At 51.8% G+C, this 23,955-nt stretch overlaps 1 protein-coding gene across 1 annotated transcript in view; it reads left to right on the plus strand.

Annotated features, from left to right (window-relative positions):
• The window catches only part of LOC142258726 (uncharacterized), a 199,295-nt gene that overhangs the window by 70,581 nt on the left and 104,759 nt on the right, over positions 1-23,955 (plus strand). The window contains exons 3-4 of the mRNA XM_075331341.1: positions 18,403-18,503; positions 21,317-23,903. Coding sequence (XP_075187456.1) covers positions 18,425-18,503; positions 21,317-23,903 — 2,666 coding nt within the window. The 5' untranslated portion in view covers positions 18,403-18,424. The remainder of the gene's footprint in view (positions 1-18,402; positions 18,504-21,316; positions 23,904-23,955) is intronic.

The following is a 23,955-nucleotide window of genomic DNA, read 5'->3' on the forward strand; positions in this document are numbered from 1 at the left end:
CAAACTGTGTCCGTGTCTCAGGCTGAGTGAGTACCACAGTGCCGCAAGGCACAGCGCTGCCCCCGCGTCCCTGCGCCCACCAGGCCCTGCACCTCACAAGCCATCACCGGGCCCCGGGATCACCAACCCCTACCCACGGAGGGGCAACACAACACCTGGCTGCTCCCCATCACCATCCCCGGGATCCCCGCATTGAGCAGCGGTGGTGCTACACATCACCACAACCGTGGGTGGCGTCACGGACATTATTCCAACATCCCAAACAACCCCCCCTTTCACTCACGGGCGAGGAGTGCTGCTCGAGGAGACCCCCGGGATCCGGCCTACGGCTCGAGCCACCACTGAGCAGCCGGACCCGAGCAGAAGGGGTGAGCGCGGTGTGCTGACACCCTCCTCCCCGCCCGCGAGAACTTGGCGTCACGAACAGGATCTTACCGCTCTGCCGTCTGGTAGAGGTGCGCCTTGTTACCGCCGGAGGTGTCCGGCAGAAAAATTTCAGAAGCCGCCATCTTTGGCGCGAAAAGTTCCCGCTCGAGCGTCTTCTCGAGCAGTAGAGGCGCGAAGGCCAAAACCCCGCCCCGAGAGAGGAGGGGCCGGAAAGAGCTAAGGGGGACGCGATGGCGGCTGGCCGCATGTAGCTGCGGCTATAAAGGCAGGGACGCCAGGACCTTGCAAACATCCCGTTCCTGGAAACAAACGAACCAGCCGTCATGTGGATGCCGTCCCGCGACACCGTACCCCCCGCGCCTGGAACCGCGGCGTGGGTAGAGATCCGGACCGCGCAGCTCTACCAACGGCTGCAGGTGAAAATGCAGCTCCTCATGGAGGAGTGGGAGGCCGACATGGCGGACGTTGTAGCCACTGTGCGGAGACGCGAGGAGGAAGCGGAGAAAGGGAGGGTGAGTGACCCACGTCCCGACGCCCTTGAGGGGCCGGTCATCGCGGCTGTGGGGCCCGGTCCAAGCCCTCTCCCTTCGCTGCCTCCCTCGCCACCCGTCCCGGAGGCCGTGACCCCGCCACTAGGCCTGCTACCACCGCAACCGGTAGCAGTACCCAGCGTCCCTGCCCAAGCGGGCCAACCTGTAGCCGGAGCCCGCAGCAAGTCCGCAGTGTTGCCGTGGAAGACTCCGAAGACCGAACCGGAGGCATCCCCAGAGAAACTCCCCGAGCCGGAGCTGATGACCCGCTCCGGGCCGAAGGCCCAGCAGCGGAAAGCCCCTAGGCCCATCCCCCACACCTCGGCTGAGGTAGCGCCGGGTTGTTGCTGCAGGGCAGCGCCCAAGGCCATGACACCGCGGGATACGCCACCCACCTTCCTGACAGTGGGTAACGTTCAGGATGTCCCGCGGGGCCCGACCCGTGCGCCGGCGCTGGCAGCAGCGCCGTACTGGGATAGGGAGCCGGTACCGCTGGGCCTGGAGATCGCCGAGAGAGAGAGGAAGAAGGCCGAGCTGGTGGCCAGAGCGATCCGGGAGAAGGAGAATCTCCGGCAAGCGACGTTCCGTGACCGGGGACCGCTGTACGAGGGACAGGTGAGGCGGTTTGATGTCCGCCGGGGCTACGGGTTCATCTATGAGCCGGGCCTGGAGGCCGAGGTGTTTGTAGCCCGGCGGGACGTGCATGCTCACCTGCCCGAAGAACATCCCGGCCGTAATCTGATGCCGGGAGATATTGTGCAGTATACCCGGCACTTTGGGGAGCGAGGCTGGTTTGCGCTGGACGTTAACCTCAGGAGGGGCCCGGAGGCCCGAGCGAGCGCAGACCTCTACCCCTTGCCAGCAACCCCAGCGCTTGAAAGACCGGAGTAGGGCAATGGAGGCCCGCAGCACCGTCCCCGTTGGGACCACCTGCTTGTTGTGTTTGAAAAAGTTTGAAAGTTTTGCCAATAATGAAAATGATCACACCGAAGAAGTAACCTGATTGTTTGCTGTGATTTGCAACCGGCTGGAGCCGGCACCGTTGTCCCCGTGGGGACCGTTTAAAGTTTAAAAATGCATGGGAACTAGCCATGGACAAGCCCGTGAACTTTGCAGGGCAACCACAAACGTTAGTGGCTTGTAAATATGTTGGGTACCGTTACCGTTTCCGCAGTGCCGCCTCCGGAGAGGCAGGTTGGAGGGAGGGCCCTGAGCAGAGCAGGCCAGGGCACAGCCACCAAAGGGACCGGTGGCTACCCTCTGGAGGGGAAGGACAGATCCCGCTCGGGTACCGTGTGCTGGACTGTGGGTCAAGGGGTGCTGCCTGGGTTTTAGGGGCAGCATCAGGGCCAGGTTACTTGGGTGGGAGAGAGCGGAAACCGTGACCGTACACCGTTGAAACGTTAAAAGTAAAATGTGCCTCCCGTCTTGGGAAGAGTTATTGAAATGTATTTATGTTTAACTTGTTATCCCCTTTTTCATAGAAAAATAAAACCGGTGTAGGACGGCAGCCCGCGGACGGTCTGCATTTTGCGAAGGGGGAATGTGTCGCCCTGGGCAAGCCAGGGGACACAGGACACACACCACCACACCCCACACCCCAGGTAGGCACATCTGCTAACCTACAAATCCTTGTTGCCTTCCTCCAGGAGTCTGTGATGCACACCAGGGGGTGGGCCAGGCAGTTGGCTCCGCCCACCAAGGAGCTCACAACTCTGGAGGCAGGAAGTAACCAGGCAGAACGGTCAGGGAGGAGGAAGTGGAAGGAGTGAGGAGTAGCCTAGGGTGGCTAAAGTAAACAGCGAAGTGACAGTAAGAAAGAGAAAGAGGAGTAAAGGAGGAAAGCAAGTGAGGTGACAAGAAGGAAGAGAAGCCTGAGAGCCCAGCTGTGTGTAGGGCTAGAACAGCAAGGTCAGCGACGGCGGTGACTGTCCGGAGGGGGACCGTTTGGAAGTTCCTGGAAGGACCCCGTTGGCTGTGTGCCCGGTGGTCTGGAGCAGTGTTCCGAAAGACAGTCAGCACCAGGGCAGGGGCCTCTCGGACCCCGGCAAGGCTAGGAGTCGCCCAAATTTGCCGAATCCGTCAGTGACGGGGACGCAGATTCCCCCAACAACCAAGTCCCGAGTGAAGGCAACAGTCCAACCTGTACAACAGAGGCACCGCCACCGCCAGGGCACCAGTCTCTTAGGGCCAGCGCCTGCGGGCAAAGTGTAGTGCTCCTCCGGCCCAGCTTGAAGCCGGGGAGCGGGTTACCGGTGGGAACCCATCGCAACCATCCGTACATATAGGTGCAAGGAAGAGGGACATCACCGTCACCTACCGGGGAAGCAAAGCAGCCGTCTGTGGGACCGTCCTACCAGCCGTTGGTTTACCGTACAAACTGTGTCCGTGTCTCAGGCTGAGTGAGTACCACAGTGCCGCAAGGCACAGCGCTGCCCCCGCGTCCCTGCGCCCACCAGGCCCTGCACCTCACAAGCCATCACCGGGCCCCGGGATCACCAACCCCTACCCACGGAGGGGCAACACAACACCTGGCTGCTCCCCATCACCATCCCCGGGATCCCCGCATTGAGCAGCGGTGGTGCTACACATCACCACAACCGTGGGTGGCGTCACGGACATTATTCCAACATCCCAAACAACCCCCCTTTCACTCACGGGCGAGGAGTGCCGCTCGAGGAGACCCCCGGGATCCGGCCTACGGCTCGAGCCACCACTGAGCAGCCGGACCCGAGCAGAAGGGGTGAGCGCGGTGTGCTGACACCCTCCTCCCCGCCCGCGACATATACACATCACAAGAGAGGCTGGGGACAAACACAATACTGGGGGGAATACATATTACTGAGGAAAGGGGTATACAGCTCTAGAGGAGGGCAGTGACTGAGGTGGGGGGGGACAGCTGTGAGGTGGGGGGTTGAGATGCAGCTCTGGGTGTATACAGCTCTGGGGTGGGGGGGGGACATACAGCACCTGGGTGGAGGGGACATACAACTCTGGGGGTATAGTAGTATGCAGCCCCCATATTGTGTTATGAAGCCCCCATTGTCCTCCATATAGTATTATGTAGCCCCCATATGCACTATGCAGCCCCCATATAGCACAATGCAGACCCAGATAGCATTAGGCACCTTCATGTAGTATACAGCACACATATAGCACAATGCAGACCCAGATAGCAATAGGCACCCTCATGTAGTACACAGCCCCTAAATACCACAGCGCAGAGCCAGATAGCATTAGGCACCCTCATGTAGTACACAGCACCTATATAACACAGTGCAGAGCCAGATAGCATTAGGTATCCTCATGTAGTACACAGACCTGTATAGTACAGTGCAGACCCAGACAGCACAGTGGAGAGCCAGATAGCATTAGGCACCCTCATGTAGCATACAGCTTGTATATAGCATAGCCTGTATATAGCACAGTGCAGAGCCAGATAGCAGTAGGCACCCTCATGTAGAATACAGTGATTAATACTCAGTGGCGTAACTAGAGTTTGATGGGCCCTGGTGCAAAATTTGGATCAGGGCCCCCCTCCACGTACACCGACACTTAGGGTGCGGGATAATGACACTCGGGGTTCAGGATAATGATGCTGACACTTGGCTCTTACCCTCAACACCCAGCTTTCCCATGATCTGAAATCCCTCTATCAGTACCCAGCTTTCCCATGTTCTGATATCCATCTTTCCCTCAGCACCCAGCTTTCCCATAACAGAGTAAAGCTGGGTGCTGAGAGATGTATAGCAGAGCATGGGAAAGCTGGGTGCTGAGGGAAAGAGCCTTTTTCCCTCAGCACAAAACATTCCCATCCCATACTTGTATCTTTGTCCTCCTTGTATATAGATCTCCAAATACTATAATGGCCCCCACATAGCCTTCCGTATAATATAAAGGGTCCCACATAACCCGTCATATATTATAATGCACCCCCATAGTTCTCCATGTATTATAATTCACCCCATAGTCCTCCATATATTATACTGCACCACAGTCCTCCATGTTTTATAACGCACACCCATGTGTGACCATGTATAAGGTAGCCTCCATATTCCTTCATTTATTATAATGTAGCCCCCATAGTGCTATATGTATTATAATGTAGCGCCATAAATCATCATTTTGTATCATGCACCCCATACTCCTCCATGTATAATGCACCCCTAGTCCATGTATAAGATGTCCTTCATGTTTATTATGCAGTCCCATAGACCTCCATGTATCATGGAGCCAGGCCCCTCCAGGCCTCCATGTGTCATGCAGCCAGCAAAATAAAAAACAAGTACCTCTCTTCTCCTTCCAACCCTGCGACTGCGGTAGTTACGCCCCTGCCCCCATATGTCACACATCCTGCACCCCCATATCACACACACTACACCCCCATATCTCACACACCCTGCTTCCCATACAGCCTGCAGCCCCATATCACACACACTACACCCCCATATCTCACACCCTGCTTCCCATACAGCCTGCACCCCCCATATCCCACACACACACACTGCTCCCCATACAGCCTGCACCCCCCATATCCCACACACACTGCTCCCCATACAGCCTGCACCCCCCATATCCCACACACACACACTGCTCCCCATACAGCCTGCACCCCCCCATATCCCACACACACACACTGCTCCCCTAACAGCCTGCACCCCCCATATCCCACACACACACACACTGCTCCCCATACAGCCTGCACCCCCCATATCCCACACACACTGCTTCCCATACAGCCTGCACCCCCCATATCCCACACACACACACACTGCTCCCCAAACAGCCTGCACCCCCCATATCCCACACACACACACACTGCTCCCCATACAGCCTGCACCCCCCATATCCCACACACACTGCTTCCCATACAGCCTGCACCCCCCATATCCCACACACACACACACTGCTCCCCATACAGCCTGCCGCCCCCATATCCCACACACACACACTGCTCCCCATACAGCCTGCACCCCCCATATCCCACACACACTGCTTCCCATACAGCCTGCACCCCCCATATCACACACACACACACACTGCTCCCCATACAGCCTGCACCCCCCATATCCCACACACACTGCTTCCCATACAGCCTGCACCCCCCCCATATCCCACACACACACACACTGCTCCCCCATACAGCCTGCACCCCCCATATCACACACACACACACACTGCTCCCCATACAGCCTGCACCCCCCATATCCCACACACACACACTGCTCCCCATACAGCCTGCACCCCCCATATCCCACACACACTGCTTCCCATACAGCCTGCACCCCCCATATCCCACACACACACACTGCTCCCCATACAGCCTGCACCCCCCATATCCCACACACACTGCTTCCCATACAGCCTGCACCCCCCATATCCCACACACACACACTGCTCCCCATACAGCCTGCACCCCCCATATCCCACACACTGCTCCCCATACAGCCTGCACCCCCCAGATCTCACACACTACTCCCCATACAGCGTGCACCCCCCAGATCTCACACACTACACCCCCATATCTCACACACCCTGCTTCCCATACAGCCTGCACCCCCCATATCCCACACACACACACTGCTCCCCATACAGCCTGCACCCCCCATATCCCACACACTGCTCCCCATACAGCCTGCACCCCCCAGATCTCACACACTACTCCCCATACAGCCTGCACCCTCCAGATCTCACACACTACACCCCCATATGTCACATACCCTGCTCCCCATATCACACACACTACACCCCCATATCACACACACTACACCCCCATATCACACACACCCTGCCCACATATCTCACCCTGCTTGTACCCCAACTTACCCCTCTCAAACACTCTGCACCCCTTCACATGCTTCTGTCACAGTCTGCAGCCCTCATCTGCCACTCACCCTGCAGCCCCCCTCCCCCTCATGTCCCCTCTTTTCTTATTACCAGTAATCATGTGTCCAAATCGCCTTCAGTATCTTGCTTTCTGCCCGGCCTCCTGTGTCTCCTCCCACACAGTCACATGGGCGTGACGTCATCGCAGGTCCTGCAGGATGGAGATTCCGTCTGCTGTGCAGGTCAGGAGCACTCCTGCAGCTCAGAAACGGCTGGTGGCCTCTCCAGGTCAGGGGCCCCTCTACTGACACTGGGCTCCCCTGACTCACAGGCCGGCCACTACACAGCGGCACTACACATAGGGGCCCGGCAGCCGGCTCTGCAGAGCGGCTGCCGGGGGCCCCTATGTGTACTAGTGCCGCTGTGTAGTGGCCGGCCTGTGAGTCAGGGGAGCCCAGTGTCAGTAGAGGGGCGGCTCACTTCTCGTTCGCCCGCTGATCCGGTCTCCTCGGCGCGTCGTCCATTGCTGTCGCTCACTCTGACCTCTCAGCAGGCGCGCAGTGATGACGTCACCGCGGTCCTCTGCAGAGCTGTCAGAACGCCGATGTCACAGCGGGGAGAATGATAAGAGAGGGAGCGCGCCGCTCACTCTCTCATCATTGCTCTCAATTGTATCGGCACCTGCGATGCCGATGCAATTGAAAGCTCGATCCTCGGCGAGGGGCGGTGACAGCGCGGCCACCGGGCCCCCCTGAGTAGCGGTGCCACACTCCTGCCACCGCGAGTGGGCCCCCCCGGCAGCTCAGGGCCCCGGCATTTGACCGGGTTTGCCGGGTGCTGGCGCCGGCCTGAAATCAAGTATTTGTAATACAAAATGAAAATCGCAGCTTATTTAGTTTTTATGTAATTCTTATATTACTGGAGGCACTGGGGGCTGCCATGCTGGATTTGCCTTGTGTGTAACGACAGTAACTCCTTCCTTTATGGCAGCCCCTGTGCATAGACTCTGATAGTCGGGCTCCGACCCCTTGCCATACGTTACAGTGGGCGTCTGCTGTGACGTGGACGCGCCCCCTGGGCTGTCCAGAACACAAGAGGGAGGAGTTCAGCGCCATTATTGTGGAGCTCACAGCGTGTGCTGTTTGCTCCACTTTACCCCTGTCACCCGCGAAATGTGTGAGTACGGGCCGCCTCCCCTCCCCTCGTTACTGTCTCCGATGACATCCCATCCTTCCGTTCTCCCCAGCCCCTGCTCTGCCCCAGCTACTGCTGCTGCCGTTACCGTCTCCAATGACCCCCCCCTTCCTCCGTTCTCCCAAGTCCTCGCTCTGCCCGCTGCCGCAGCTCACCCGGCTCTGCCCGCCGCTGGTGTGTGTGTGTGTCACAAGGTCCCCATCAGGGGTGATTGTGAGTGTGTGTGGGCGCTTGCGATGCTGTGCAGTGAGCTTCCAGGACCTGCGAGAGGATCACATGGGAGGCATGTGATATCTCCGGATGTTGTGAGTGTGTGCCCGCGATTGTACAGGTATGTGCGATATCGTGAGTATGTGTGAGTGTATGCGATCGGATGTGTGAGTGTATGCGATCGGATGTGTGAAATGTCGGCCGGACGCAGGGGAGGATGGCATGCAGCACAGCTGCCTGGAGTGCCCACCGGAGGTCACAGGGAGGAATGATGTGAAAGGTGTGTGTGTGTGTGTGTGTATGTGTGTGTGTGTGTGGCACAAGGTCCCCATCAGGGGTGATTGGTGTGTGTGTGCATGCGCGCGCCACTGCATGTGAGTACCTGTGTGTGTACTGTCTGCAGGGTTGTGTATCTAATCCTATCCTGTGTGATACTATCTGCAGGGCTGTGTATCTAATCCTCTCCTGTGTGATGCTGTCTGCTGAGCCGTGTATCTAATCCTCTCCTGTGTGATACTGTCTGCTGAGCTGTGTATCTAATCCTCTCCTGTGTGATACTGTCTGCTGAGCCGTGTATCTAATCCTGTCCTGGGTGATGCTGTCTGCTGAGCCGTGTATCTAATCCTCTCCTGTGTGATACTGTGTGCTGAGCTGTGTATCTAATCCTCTCCTGTGTGATACTGTGCTGAGCTGTGTATCTAATCCTATCCTGTGTGATACTGTCTGCTGAGCTGTGTATCTAATCCTATCCTCTGTGATACTGTCTGCTGAGCTGTGTATCTAATCCTATCCTGTGTGATACTGTCTGCTGAGCTGTGTATCTAATCCTATCCTGTGTGATACTGTCTGCTGAGCTGTGTATCTAATCCTCTCCTGTGTGATACTGTCTGCTGAGCTGTGTATCTAATCCTCTCCTGTGTGATACTGTCTGCTGAGCTGTGTATCTAATCCTATCTTGTGTGATACTGTCTGCTGAGCTGTGTATCTAATCCTATCCTCTGTGATACTGTCTGCTGAGCCGTGTATCTAATCCTGTCCTGGGTGATGCTGTCTGCTGAGCTGTGTATCTAATCCTATCCTGTGTGATACTGTCTGCTGAGCTGTGCATCTAATCCTATCCTCTGTGATACTGTCTGCTGAGCCGTGTATCTAATCCTGTCCTGGGTGATGCTGTCTGCTGAGCTGTGTATCTAATCCCCTCCTGTGTGATACTGTCTGCTGAGCTGTGTATCTAATCCTATCCTGTGTGATACTGTCTGCAGAGCTGTGTATCTAATCCTATCCTCTGTGATACGGTCTGCTGAGCCGTGTATCTAATCCTGTCCTGGGTGATGCTGTCTGCTGAGCCGTGTATCTAATCCTCTCCTGTGTGATACTGTCTGCTGAGCTGTGTATCTAATCCTATCCTCTGTGATACTGTCTGCTGAGCTGTGTATCTAATCCTCTCCTGTGTGATACTGTCTGCTGAGCTGTGTATCTAACCTATCCTCTGTGATACTGTCTGCAGAGCCGTGTATCTAATCCTGTCCTGGGTGATGCTGTCTGCTGAGCCGTGTATCTAATCCTCTCCTGTGTGATACTGTCTGCTGAGCTGTGTATCTAATCCTCTCCTGTGTGATACTGTCTGCTGAGCCGTGTATCTAATCCTCTCCTATGTGATACTGTCTGCTGAGCTGTGTTTCTAATCCTCTCCTGTGTGATATTGTCTGCTGAGCTGTGTATCTAATCCTATCCTCTGTGATACTGTCTGCAGAGCCGTGTATCTAATCCTGTCCTGGGTGATGCTGTCTGCTGAGCCGTGTATCTAATCCTCTCCTGTGTGATACTGTCTGCTGAGCCATGTATCTAATCCTCTCCTGTGTGATACTGTCTGCTGAGCTGTGTATCTAATCCTATCCTCTGTGATACTGTCTGCTGAGCCGTGTATCTAATCCTGTCCTGGGTGATGCTGTCTGCTGAGCCGTGTATCTAATCCTCTCCTGTGTGATACTGTCTGCTGAGCTGTGTATCTAATCCTCTCCTGTGTGATACTGTCTACTGAGCCGTGTATCTAATCCTATCCTGTGTGATACTGTCTGCTGAGCCGTGTATCTAATCCTCTCCTGTGTGATACTGTCTGCAGAGCCGTGTATCTAATCCTCTCCTGTGTGATACTGTCTGCTGAGCCGTGTATCTAATCCTATCCTGTGTGATACTGTCTGCTGAGCCGTGTATCTAATCCTATCCTGTGTGATACTCCTGCTGTCCTTGGTGACACTTTAGGCATTTCTGGTCACCATGAAAATGGCTGTGCACTATGTCCCTACATGTCATTCTCTGTTATCTGTTGTAAACACTCAGATTAGGAGGGGGGAGGCGCCATCACACACAGGAGAGCAGACTCCGCCCACTTTACAGCAGGCTGTAATCTGAGCTTTTTATAAAGTGGAAATTCAGTAGGATTTCAGAAGCTGCTCCCCCTAGTGTTTAACAGTGGAAAATATCAAACTTTTTAATTTTTTTTTATATTTTGCACAATTAAAAAAAAAAAATAATATTTAAACAAAACATTTAAACATTATTACTTTACATTTTTTTCAGTTATTATTATTTTTTTTGACGATAGCTTCCCTTTAAAGAGAGAAGGCCCATACACAGACATGGGTACAATCCTTTGTCTCTGGTCTCCGAGAGCCCATACGCAAACAACTGCAGCTAGTAACCCCTGATTACAGAGTAAAAGACCAAGACACCCTCTTTCAGGTAGCGAGAGGTGTTGAGATGAATCTAGCAGTGTCCAAGTCCACACCACGTACAAATGTGTTACTCGCACAGTCACCTGGAGAGGATCAGGGACGTAAGAAGTCTGACATCATCTGCTATAGATGTAAAAAACCTGGGCATATCAAAAGACATTGTAGGAAATTCTCTCAGCACAAGGACCTACAGCAGCAATCACCAACTGATGTGCCTCCTCCACCTCCCCCTCCTCTCCAATAGGAGATTGGCAAGCTGGGTCCACCACCATCTTTTAACCTACTCTACAATCATACCCCCAAGCAAGCTAGCGGTCCTCCTCCTACCATACAGGTGGAAGTAGAAGGGAAATCCATTCCCTTTTTGGTGGATACCGGTGCAGCCAGAAGCATCATTAGGTTTGCAGATTTACCTGACCCAAATTGTCTCACAGATGAAGTTGTCCCATGTTTGGGTATTGATGGAACCATCCGAAGTACTCCCATGACACGTCCTTTGAATCTCAGCCTGCAACCTACACACAGTATGCTTTCACAGCTCGTGGTATCCAATACATGTCCGGTGAATCTTTTAGGCACAGACCTGCTCAGGAAACTGCATGCTCGTATCTCTTTCAACAATGATGGTACCGTCTCCATAACACTGAGCCCGATGTGTGTGTGTGGGTGGTGCTGAGCCCCATGTGTGTGTGTGTGTGTGGGGGGTGCTGAGCCCCATGTGTGTGTGTGGGGGGGGGTGCTGAGCCCCATGTGTGTGTGTGTGGGGGGGGTGCTGAGCCCCATGTGTGTGTGTGTGGGGGGGTGCTGAGCCCCATGTGTGTGTGTGGGGGGGGGTGCTGAGCCCCATGTGTGTGTGTGGGGGGGGGTGCTGAGCCCCATGTGTGTGTGTGTGGGGGGTGCTGAGCCCCGTGTGTGTGTGTGGGGGGTGCTGAGCCCCGTGTGTGTGTGTGGGGGGTGCTGAGCCCCATGTGTGTGTGTGTGGGGGGTGCTGAGCCCCATGTGTGTGTGTGTGGGGGGTGCTGAGCCCCATGTGTGTGTGTGTGGGGGGTGCTGAGCCCCATGTGTGTGTGTGTGGGGGGTGCTGAGCCCCATGTGTGTGTGTGTGGGGGGTGCTGAGCCCGATGTGTGTGTGTGTGTGGGGTGCTGAGCCCCATGTGTGTGTGGGGTGCTGAGCCCCATGTGTGTGTGTGTGTGGGGGGTGCTGAGCCCCATGTGTGTGTGTGTGGGGGGTGCTGAGCCCCATGTGTGTGTGTGTGGGGGGGTGCTGAGCCCCATGTGTGTGTGTGGGGGGTGCTGAGCCCCATGTGTGTGTGTGTGGGGGGTGCTGAGCCCCGTGTGTGTGTGTGGGGGGTGCTGAGCCCCATGTGTGTGTGTGTGGGGGGTGCTGAGCCCCATGTGTGTGTGTGTGGGGGGTGCTGAGCCCCATGTGTGTGTGTGTGGGGGGTGCTGAGCCCCGATGTGTGTGTGTGTGGGGGGTGCTGAGCCCCGATGTGTGTGTGTGTGGGGGGTGCTGAGCCCCGATGTGTGTGTGGGGGGTGCTGAGCCCCGATGTGTGTGTGTGTGGGGGGTGCTGAGCCCCGATGTGTGTGTGTGTGGGGGGTGCTGAGCCTGATGTGTGTGTGTGTGGGGGGGGTGCTGAGCCCGATGTGTGTGTGTGTGTGGGGGGTGCTGAGCCCGATGTGTGTGTGTGTGTGGGGGGTGCTGAGCCCGATGTGTGTGTGTGTGTGGGGGGTGCTGAGCCCGATGTGTGTGTGTGTGGGGGGTGCTGAGCCCGATGTGTGTGTGTGTGTGGGGGGGGGGGGTGCTGAGCCCAATGTGTGTAGGGGGGGTGCTGAGCCCGATGTGTGTAAGGGGGGGTGCTGAGCCCAGTGTGTGTGTGTAAGGGGGGGTGCTGAGCCCGGTGTGTGTGTGTCTGGGGGTGCTGAGCCCGATGTGTGTGTGTGTGTGTGTGTGGGGGTGCTGAGCCCGATGTGTGTGTGTGTGTGGGGGTGCTGAGCCCGATGTGTGTGTGTGTGTGTGTGGAGGGGTGCTGAGCCCGATGTGTGTGTGTGTGTGGGGGGGTGCTGAGCCCGATGTGTGTGTGTGTGGGGGGTTGCTGAGCCCGATGTGTGTGTGTGTGGGGGGGTGCTAAGCCCGATGTGTGTGTGTGTGTGTGGGGGGGTGCTGAGCCCGATGTGTGTGTGTGGGGGGGGGGTGCTGAGCCCGATGTGTGTGTGTGGGGGGGTGCTGAGCCCGATGTGTGTGTGTGTGTGTGTGGGGGGGTGCTGAGCCCGATGTGTGTGTGTGTGTGTGGGGGGGTGCTGAGCCCGATGTGTGTGTGTGTGTGGGGGGGGGGGTGCTGAGCCCGATGTGTGTGTGTGTGTGTGGGGGGGTGCTGAGCCCGATGTGTGTGTGTGTGTGTGTGTGGGGGGGTGCTGAGCCCGATGTGTGTGTGTGTGTGTGTGGGGGGGTGCTGAGCCCGATGTGTGTGTGTGTGGGGGGGTGCTGAGCCCGATGTGTGTGTGTGTGTGTGGGGGGGTGCTGAGCCCGGTGTGTGTGTGTGTGTGTGGGGGGGTGCTGAGCCCGATGTGTGTGTGTGGGGGGGGTGCAGAGCCCGATGTGTGTGTGTGGGGGGGGGGGTGCAGAGCCCGATGTGTGTGTGGGGGGGGGCAGAGCCCGATGTGTGTGTGTGTGTGTGGGGGGGGGTGCAGAGCCCGATGTGTGTGTGTGTGTGTGGGGGGGGGTGCTGAGCCCGATGTGTGTGTGTGGGGGGGGGTGCTGAGCCCGATGTGTGTGTGTGGGGGGGTGCTGAGCCCGATGTGTGTGTGTGGGGGGGTACTGAGCCCGATGTGTGTGTGTGGGGGGGTGCTGAGCCCGATGTGTGTGTGTGGGGGGTGCTGAGCCCGATGTGTGTGTGTGGGGGGTGCTGAGCCCGATGTGTGTGTGGGGGGGTGCTGAGCCCGATGTGTGTGTGTGGGGGGGTGCTGAGCCCGATGTGTGTGTGTGTGTGTGGGGGGGGGGGGTTGCAGAGTCCGATGTGTGTGTGTGTGTGTGTGGGCGGGGTGCAGAGCCCGATTGTGTGTGTGTGTGTGTGTGTGTGTGTGTGGGGGGGGGGGTGCAGAGCCCGATGTGTGTGTGTGTGGGGGGGGAGAGCCCGATGTGTGTGTGTGTGTGTGTGTGTGGGGGGGTGTGTGTGGGGGGGGTGCAGAGCCCGATGTGCGTGGAGGGGTGTGCAGAGCCCTGTGTGTGTGTGGGCGTGCAGAGCCCCAATATGGGGCTGTTATTTCCAATGCTAGAGCCCGATGTGTGTGTGTGGGGGGGTGCAGAGCCCGATGTGTGTGTGTGTGGGGGGGGTGCAGAGCCCGATGTGTGTGTGTGTGTGTGTGGGGGGGGGGTGCAGAGCCCGATGTGTGTGTGTGTGGGGGGGGTGCAGAGCCCGATGTGTGTGTGTGTGTGGGGGGGGGTGCAGAGCCCGATGTGTGTGTGTGTGGGGGGTGCAGAGCCCGATGTGTGTGTGTGGGGGGGGGGGTGCAGAGCCCGATGTGTGTGTGGGGGGGGGCAGAGCCCGATGTGTGTGTGTGTGTGTGGGGGGGGGTGCAGAGCCCGATGTGCGTGTGTGTGTGTGGGGTGCAGAGCCCCATGTGTGTGTGTGTGTGTGTGTGGGGGGGGGGGTTGCAGAGCCCGATGTGTGTGTGTGTGTGGGGGGGGGGGTGCAGAGCCCGATGTGTGTATGGGGGGTGCAGAGCCCGATGTGAGTGTGGGGGGGTGCAGAGCCCGATATGTGTGTGTGGGAGGGGGGGTGCAGAGCCCGATGTGTGTGTGTGTGTGTGGGGGGGGGTTGCAGAGCCCGATGTGTGTGTGTGTGTGTGTGGGGGGGGGTGCAGAGCCCGATGTGTGTATGGGGGGTGCAGAGCCCGATGTGAGTGTGGGGGGGTGCAGAGCCCGATGTGTGTGTGTGTGGGGGGGGGGGGGGGGTGCAGAGCCCGATGTGTGTGTGGGGGGGCAGAGCCCGATGTGTGTGTGTGTGTGTGTGGAGGGGTGCAGAGCCCGATGTGCGTGTGTGTGTGTGTGGGGTGCAGAGCCCGATGTGTGTGTGTGTGTGTGTGTGTGTGTGTGTGTGTGGGGGTTGCAGAGCCCGATGTGTGTGTGTGTGTGTGTGGGGGGGGTGCAGAGCCCGATGTGTGTATGGGGGGTGCAGAGCCTGATGTGAGTGTGGGGGGGTGCAGAGCCCGATGTGCGTGTGTGTGTGTGTGGGGGGGGTGCAGAGCCCGATGTGTGTGGTGGGGGGGTGCAGAGCCTGATGTGTGTGGTGGGGGGGTGCAGAGCCCGATGTGTGTGGTGGGGGGTGCAGAGCCCGATGTGTGTGGTGGCGGGTGCAGAGCCCGATGTGTGTGGTGGGGGGGTGCAGAGCCCGATGTGTGTGGTGGGGGGGTGCAGAGCTCGATATGGGGCTGTTATTTCCAATGCTAGAGTGATAACAGGTCAGTGCTGGCCTGAATACTGACAGCTAAGGCTATGTTCACACTTCCGTTGTTTTGCATCCGTCACAATCAGTTGTGTGACTGATGCAATGGATGCGTTGCAGATAGTGGCACAACTGATGTGACTGATTCTGCAAAACAACGATCCATTTGTTTTTTTTTAGTTTTTTTTTTACTGTTTAACCAGCGGCCGGCTATTATGAATGATCAGCTGATCGCTCACAGAAGGCGGGTGATCAGCTGATCGCTCACAGTAGCCGGCAGCCGGGGGATCAGCTGATTGCTCACAGTAGCCGGCAGCCGGGTGATCAGCTGATCGTTCGGCCGCCGAGAGAGACGTTGGTTTGAATAATTAAACACAAAATTTGACCATGCGCAGTGAAACCAAAAGGATTCCGCTGCTCAAAAAATGTTAAATGCTGCGTTCCTGCTGCCCGACGTTCCATGACTGATCAGTCGTGCGGCAGATGCAACGCAATGGCATCAGTCACAATCCGCCGCTTATACAAGTCTATGGGAAACAACGGAATCCGCCAAACGGATTGCGTTGTTTATCAGCGGCAGAATGTGACGGATACTAAATAGCGGAAATGTGAACATAGCCTAATAAGTCTGCAGAGGGTGGGAAGAGGGCGGGGCTGGACAGTGAGGCCGGGTGGGGCCAGCTCTGACTGTGAGGTTCGGCATAGGAAGTTTTCATGTTTGGTTGAGCTGAAGGTAAATAAACTGTCTGCAGAGAATGAAGGGATAATTCAAGAGGAAAAAAAGTTAGAAAAGAAAAAAAATGTAGGGGTGATTTAGGCTACATGCGCACGCTGCGTTTTTGTAGTGTTTTTGATGCGTTTTTTGGTGCAGTTTTGTTGGCAGAACTTTCTGACCTCTGACTTCCCAGCAAAGTCTATGAGAAGTCAGATTTGTAATGTGCACCTTGCAAGAAAGAATGAATATGCTGCATCTTTTTTTCACAAACTTTTGACAAAAAAAAAACGCTGACAAATAAACTGCGTTTGTTTTTGTCAACATTTGTCACCCATTTAAATCAATGAGGGCATCAAAAAGGCAAGGAAAATGCATGCTATCAAATTGGTGCATTTTGCATGAGTTTTACCTGCGGTTTTGTCAACAGAAACGCAGCTCACCAACTTAGTTCCAGAATGAAAAAATCAATGCTGGAGTGAATTTGACATGTCGGTGCCTGTGTTGGTTTCTCAGTCTCTCTTGCGCTCTCTCTCTTTCTCCCCAAGCAGTACATACTCACCGATTACGGTTGTCACACTGCTCCCCCGCCTCTCATCTTTTTCCGGACCTGCTCATTAGCCTCATACATTTTGACTCCTCCCCCTGTCTGTGATTGATTGGTTGCAGTCAGACGAGCCCCCATGCTGAGGGACAGCTGTCTAACTGCAACCAATCACAGCTGCGGTGGGCGTGTCTACATAGAGCGACTCTCTTCAGTGCTGTACTATCAGCGGAGGAAGACTCAAACTGTGACAGCAAACACCTGAGTGATGGCACCGCTGACACTCTGGTGGTTTTCTGTGACAGCTGGAGGACATCAGGCTTGAACCGCAGTGAACCTGTGATGTCATTGCTGCGACACCCGACGTACTGCTGGAGCTGTAGCTGTGACGTCAGGAATTCACCCTAGTTCATTCTGATCGCTGCGGCTCTGTCCACACTCACAGCTGGCAGCCATGCTGTATGACTGCTATCTGTGACAGGACAGGGATGTAGCAGAGCTGGAAGCCTCGTGGGACCTCGTGTGGATTACTTTGGACCTCGAGGGGTGTTTTGGGGGTTAATAAAGTGGTGAAAGAAGGTGGCTTTTTTTATGTGATGTGGGGTGTCTCATAGACGCATAACATCACTAACCTAGGGCTTAGTGGCAGCTATGGTCTGCCATTAACCCCTTATTACCCCGATAGCTACCGCACCAGGGCAACGGGAAGAGCCGGGTCCAGCTCCAGAATTTGCGCATCTTATGGATATGCCACTTCTAGGGCGGCTGTGGGCTGCTATTGTTAGGCTGGAAAGGGCCAAATAACGATGGCCCTTTCCACCCTAATATTATCAGCCCCCAGTTGTCTGCTGCACCTGGGCTGGTATTAGAAAAATAAGGAGATCTCACGTCATTTTTTTTTTAATCAAATAATAAAAAAACGCGTGGGATCCCCTAGCCAAGGTACAGCAGAGAGCTGAGGGTTGCAGCTGCTGCGGTTCCTGTACTGTATCTGAAAAATGGGGGGATCCCATGTTATTTTTTTTTTTTTACCCCCCCCAAAACAAAACAAAACAAACAAACAGATAACCAAGCTGGCTATCCCTCTATCAAGCTATTCTATTATTTCTTTCTATGTATTCTTTCTGTTCTTTCTTATTATCTAATCTATATGTTCTTATCATCTATCCATCTAGCTATTCTTTCTATTTTTTACTATCTATCATCTATTCTAGCTATCTATCTATTATCCTTTCCTATCATATTTCGTTTCTCCTTCAAAAAAAACGCAATGACTAAAAACGCACTAAAAACGCACCTACATTACAAGCGTTTTTGGGACATTTCCAGGCTCACTCTGATAAGGTGCAGTTTTGGTTGCAGTTTGTGTGCAGAAAAAAACGGCAGTGTGCGCATGTAGCCTTATATTACAATACAGCACCGAATAGCTTACAAAAAAATATTTGCACTTATGTCGGACAACTTTAAAGAAAAAAAATTGAATAAAACTAATGTACCTCAAAAAGAAAGCTTTCAAAAATACAACATTGTTGACTAAAACAATTATAAAATGACAGAAAAATAAGCATTAGGGCGTCCAAATTGTAAAGACAATGAAGGAAATCCCAATGTCATAATGTACCACACTAAGTGGACCCTGCCACGTCTGCTTCTATCCCTGCTGAACTGACTCTGGGGCAGCACGGGGGATATAGGAGGTGTAGAGGTCATGCATGGATTGGTCTCAGGGGCCACACGGCTCTGGTAGCAGAAGCGTCCATCTAGAACCTTCCACATGACTTTTCCTTCTGTCCGTGACTTTTACATTATTTATTTTACAGCTTTGAAATTCAGGGAAAAGATATGCAGAACGCTGCAGACACAATGGAAAAAGGAGAAATGGATGTGCGGGGTGATGAACGGAGTAGAGACCTTTCCACAGGTAACCCTCCTCAGTGAAGAGTCACCATTAAATAACAAGGAGAACAGTCACATTCCCAGCTGCAAAGAGAAAATAAAGTTACATTTTCCCTGCTGCCGCTCGTATACAGTCACTGATGCAGTGCGGGAAACAGTAACACTTACCGCTCACAGGCTGTCAGCCAAGGAACAAGAGGGTTGATTACTGTGCACCCACTATGTAGTGAGTGGTGACTGTTGCAGCCTCTCCCACTGTGCTGGTGACTGGAAGTGAGCAGCTGCTGGGAGAATGTAACTGCATTTTCTCCTTGCAGACACTGTCACAATCTCTCCGTTGTCTTGGCCGCAGTGAGTGACAATTTTGCCTCTCTATGGAATCAGGGCCGTGCCAAGCTGTTAGTTTATTGAGTTACAGATCAACTGTCCAATCTGAAACTGGGAGTTGTTTGGTTTCTTCATGGGTTCCCTGTTCTGAGTGATTGATCAGTTACTTAGCTGAGTAGTTAATCCCAAAACCAGGGTATCACGGAGGTGCCGGGGTAACTGGAGAAGAGACACCCCCCCCTCCCCCCGAAACAGGCCCTCAGACTAGGGACTTTGTGCTGTCCCTTATCCCAGGGGTAAGCTTGATGGTATCCAAGTCTGGACTGCCAGCGTAACACTAACTCCTGTCCAAACCCTGATCTAACACCCCCTCCCCCCCCCACCGGGAGTGGAGATGCAAACCCCACAAAGGATCGCCACAAGGACCGGAATCACAGGAGCATAAACTGAAGGTATCAACTGCAGTAACAAGTAATATCTCAAACCTTAAATAGGGAAAAGACAGCTGAATAGAAATTAGCCCCTGAGTCTCAAGGAGCCACAAACCACTCCACAGGGCAGGAAAACAGTGTAAAACACTCAGCTGAAGCTGAGCAACTAATTTCAGGTTGCTTGTGAACAGAGTCCGTCGCCACCGCGTCTCTGCGAATGTGGGACTTGGCTATCGTGCTCTGATCTATAGCTACCAGACTTTGGACCTCCTCTGACTATCCATTTGCCCATATCCGCTATCCTCCTGATATTCTGACCCCAGAGCTGACTACGCCTTTGTCTTTACCCTTAGTTCACGGCATGCTCTCTTTGTATTTGACCCCAGAACATTTGATAACCCTGCCTCACGGCTTGTCCGTGCAGTGACTAGTGTCACACATTGTTCTAATAAACCAGATAGATATCATTTAAATGCCAGGTACTCAGATTACCACTATATCTGCAGGTAAATGGTGTTTTTGTAGCTGCCAGGTTTTCTTTAACCCCTTCTCGATATGTAACATATTATTACATCCTATTGCTTCTTGCGGGCTCGGAAGCTGAGTCTCCATTATTGCCAGCAGAAGATGCTTGAGTTATTCAGTGGAGGTAAGCTTCACCCACTGCTGTTAACTTTTTGATCTTTGACAGCAGCATTTGCAGCTCGCAGCCTACGGGGTACAACGTTCCACATATCCAACGCCCCCAGCAACATTTATCATTGGGTGCATATGGGTCGCCATAATAGCTGGGGGTCTGCTAAAGACCCTTTGCCCTATATAAGGGTACTCCTATGATCTCCACACCTCTAGATACATTCCTTCAGTGGTGTAGATTTCAAAATGAGATTATTTGTGGGGTGTTCCACTGTTTAGGCACATCAAGGGCTTTACAAACGTGACATGGCATCCTCTATTTCAGCCAATTTTGTTCTCCAATAGTCAAATGTTGCTCCTTCCCTTCCAAGTCCTGGGGTATTGGCGTACACACGAGAAATTGCACAACAGAATTATATGGTCCATTTTCTCATCTTACCCTTGGGAAAATGAAAATTTGTAGTTAAAGCAACACTTTTGTGGGAAAAATTTAAAATGTTTATTTTTTTCCTTCCACATTTTTTTAATTTCTGTGATGCATTTAAAGTGTACTTTGGTATTGCATTACTGCTGTAGGAATATTACAAAAAAGGGATACATACATAGCTAATGTGAAAAATGAGTAAAAAGACATAGGCATTGCATTACTGCTTCAGAGATATTTGCAAAGAGAGATTCTTAGCTTATGTATTGACCAATCCATGTGAGCCGGATAATCTCGACAAGGTGATCTCATTATATTTGGAAGCTAACCTTAAATGCCTCTATGTGTGATTAAAAATCTGCATGTCTGGTTCCTGTCTAAATAAGATGGTGGACACACCCTGGCTATAGGGTGGAGTGCTTGGTCAGGTGCTTGTCAAGGTTATCGGGCTCACATGGATTGGTCAATACATAAACTAAGAATCTCACTTTGCAAATATCTCTAAAGCAGTAATGCAATGCCTATGTCATTTTAAGGGTACTTTACACACTGCGACATCGCTAGCGATCTCATTAGCGATGTGAAATTCTAGATCGCAAGTGCGATCTTTCGAGGTCGCACATAGGTCATTTTACGCATGTGCGATCTCGAAAGATCGCACTTGCGATCTCGAATTTCACATCGCTAGCGAGATCGCTAGCGATGTCGCAGTGTGTTTCTCATTACCTATGTATTAATCCCTTTTTTCTAATATTTCTACAGCAGTAATGCAATGCCAAAGTATCCTTATATTATTGAGTGGCACTGGATATGCTTTTGTAGATATGTTTTATTGAATGTCGTTTTGAGCACTTTGAAGGGTGCAGTTTTTAAAATGTCATTTTGGGTATTTTCTGTCACATAGGCCTTTTAAAGTAGAACACTACACACTTTGGAATTTGTATGGATTTATGTGTGTCTATGTGTATGTTTTGAGGTTATATTATTAAAAGCTTATAACTTCAATTTTCTTTATGGCAGATGACGGTACCAGGAGTTCAACACAGAATGCTAAGGCAAGGGAAAGTCACAAAGGAGTGAAGTCATATTCATGTTCAGAATGTGATAAATGTTTTGCTGACCAATCATATCTTGTTAAACATGCGAGAATTCACACAGGAGTGAAGCCATATTCTTGTTCAGAATGTGGGAAATGTTTTGCTTTGAAATCAAATCTTGTTAAACATGCGAGAATTTACACAGGAGAGAAGCCATATTCATGTTCAGAATGTGAGAAATGTTTTGCTCAGAAATTAGCTCTCATTACACATGAGAGAATTCACACAGGAGAGAAGCCATATTCATGTGCAGAATATGGGAAATGTTTTGGTCTGAAATCACATCTTGTTAAACATGCGAGAATTCACACAGGAGTGAAGCCATATTCATGTTCAGAATGTGAGAAATGTTTTTCTGACCAATCATATCTTGTTAAACATGCGAGAATTCACACAGGAGTGAAGCCATATTCATGTTCAGAATGTGAGAAATGTTTTGCACAGAAATCAGATCTTGTTAAACATGAGAGAATTCACACAGGAGAGAAGTCATATTCATGTTCAGAATGTGGGAAATGTTTTGTTCGGAAATCACATCTCATTACACATGCGAGAATTCACACAGGAGAGAAGCCATATTCATGTTCAGAATGTGAGAAATGTTTTGCACAGAAATCAGATCTTGTTAAACATGAGAGAATTCACACAGGAGAGAAGCCATATTCATGTTCAGAATGTGGGAAATGTTTTGTTCGGAAATCACATCTCATTACACATGAGAGAATTCACACAGGAGAAAAGTCATATTCATGTTCAGAATGTGGGAAATGTTTTGCTTCGAAATCAGCTCTCATTACACATGAGAGATTTCACACAGGAGTGAAGCCATATTCATGTTCAGAATGTGAGAAATGTTTTGGTTTGAAATCAAATCTTGTTAAACATGAGAGAATTCACACAGGAGAGAAGCCATATTCATGTTCAGAATGTGGGAAATGTTTTGCACAGAAATCAGAGCTTGTTAAACATGAGAGAATTCACACAGGAGAGAAGCCATATTCATGTTCAGAATGTGGGAAATGTTTTGCACAGAAATCAGAGCTTGTTCAACATGAGAGAATTCACACAGGAGAGAAGCCATATTCATGTTCAGAATGTGAGAAATGTTTTGCTCAGAAATCACATCTCATTACACATGAGAGAATTCACACAGGAGAGAAGTCATATTCATGTTCAGAATGTGGGAAATGTTTTGTTCGGAAATCACATCTCATTACACATGCGAGAATTCACACAGGAGAGAAGCCATATTCATGTTCAGAATGTGAGAAATGTTTTGCACAGAAATCAGATCTTGTTAAACATGAGAGAATTCACACAGGAGAGAAGCCATATTCATGTTCAGAATGTGGGAAATGTTTTGTTCGGAAATCACATCTCATTACACATGAGAGAATTCACACAGGAGAAAAGTCATATTCATGTTCAGAATGTGGGAAATGTTTTGCTTCGAAATCAGCTCTCATTACACATGAGAGATTTCACACAGGAGTGAAGCCATATTCATGTTCAGAATGCGAGAAATGTTTTGCTTTGAAATCAAATCTTGTTAAACATGAGAGAATTCACACAGGAGAGAAGCCATATTCATGTTCAGAATGTGGGAAATGTTTTGCACAGAAATCAGAGCTTGTTCAACATGAGAGAATTCACACAGGAGAGAAGCCATATTCATGTTCCGAATGTGGGAAATGTTTTGCACAGAAATCAGAGCTTGTTCAACATGAGAGAATTCACACAGGAGAGAAGCCATATTCATGTTCAGAATGTGAGAAATGTTTTGCTTTGAAATCAAATCTTGTTAAACATGAGAGAATTCACACAGGAGAGAAGCCATATTCATGTTCAGAATGTGGGAAATGTTTTGCACAGAAATCAGAGCTTGTTAAACATGAGAGAATTCACACAGGAGAGAAGCCATATTCATGTTCCGAATGTGGGAAATGTTTTGCACAGAAATCAGATCTTGTTAAACATGAGAGAATTCACACAGGAGAGAAGCCATATTCATGTTCAGAATGTGAGAAATGTTTTGCTCAGAAATCAGCTCTCATTACACATGAGAGATTTCACACAGGAGTGAAGCCATATTCATGTTCAGAATGTGAGAAATGTTTTGCTTTGAAATCAAATCTTGTTAAACATGAGCGAATTCACACAGGAGAGAAGCCATATTCATGTTCAGAATGTGGGAAATGTTTTGCACAGAAATCAGAGCTTGTTCAACATGAGAGAATTCACACAGGAGAGAACCCATATTCATGTTCCGAATGTGGGAAATGTTTTGCACAGAAATCAGATCTTGTTAAACATGAGAGAATTCACACAGGAGAGAAGCCATATTCATGTTCAGAATGTGGGAAATGTTTTGTTCGGAAATCACATCTCATTATACATGAGAGAATTCACACAGGAGAGAAGTCATTTTCATGTTCAGAATGTGGGAAATGTTTTGCACAGAAATCAGATCTTGTTAAACATGAGAGAATTCACACAGGAGTGAAGCCATAGTCATGAATAGAATGTCTGTTTTAGTTAATATTAATAGACTTTTACTATGTT

Source organism: Anomaloglossus baeobatrachus (assembly GCF_048569485.1).
Source record: "Anomaloglossus baeobatrachus isolate aAnoBae1 chromosome 3 unlocalized genomic scaffold, aAnoBae1.hap1 SUPER_3_unloc_3, whole genome shotgun sequence".
Lineage (NCBI taxonomy): Eukaryota > Metazoa > Chordata > Amphibia > Anura > Aromobatidae > Anomaloglossus > Anomaloglossus baeobatrachus.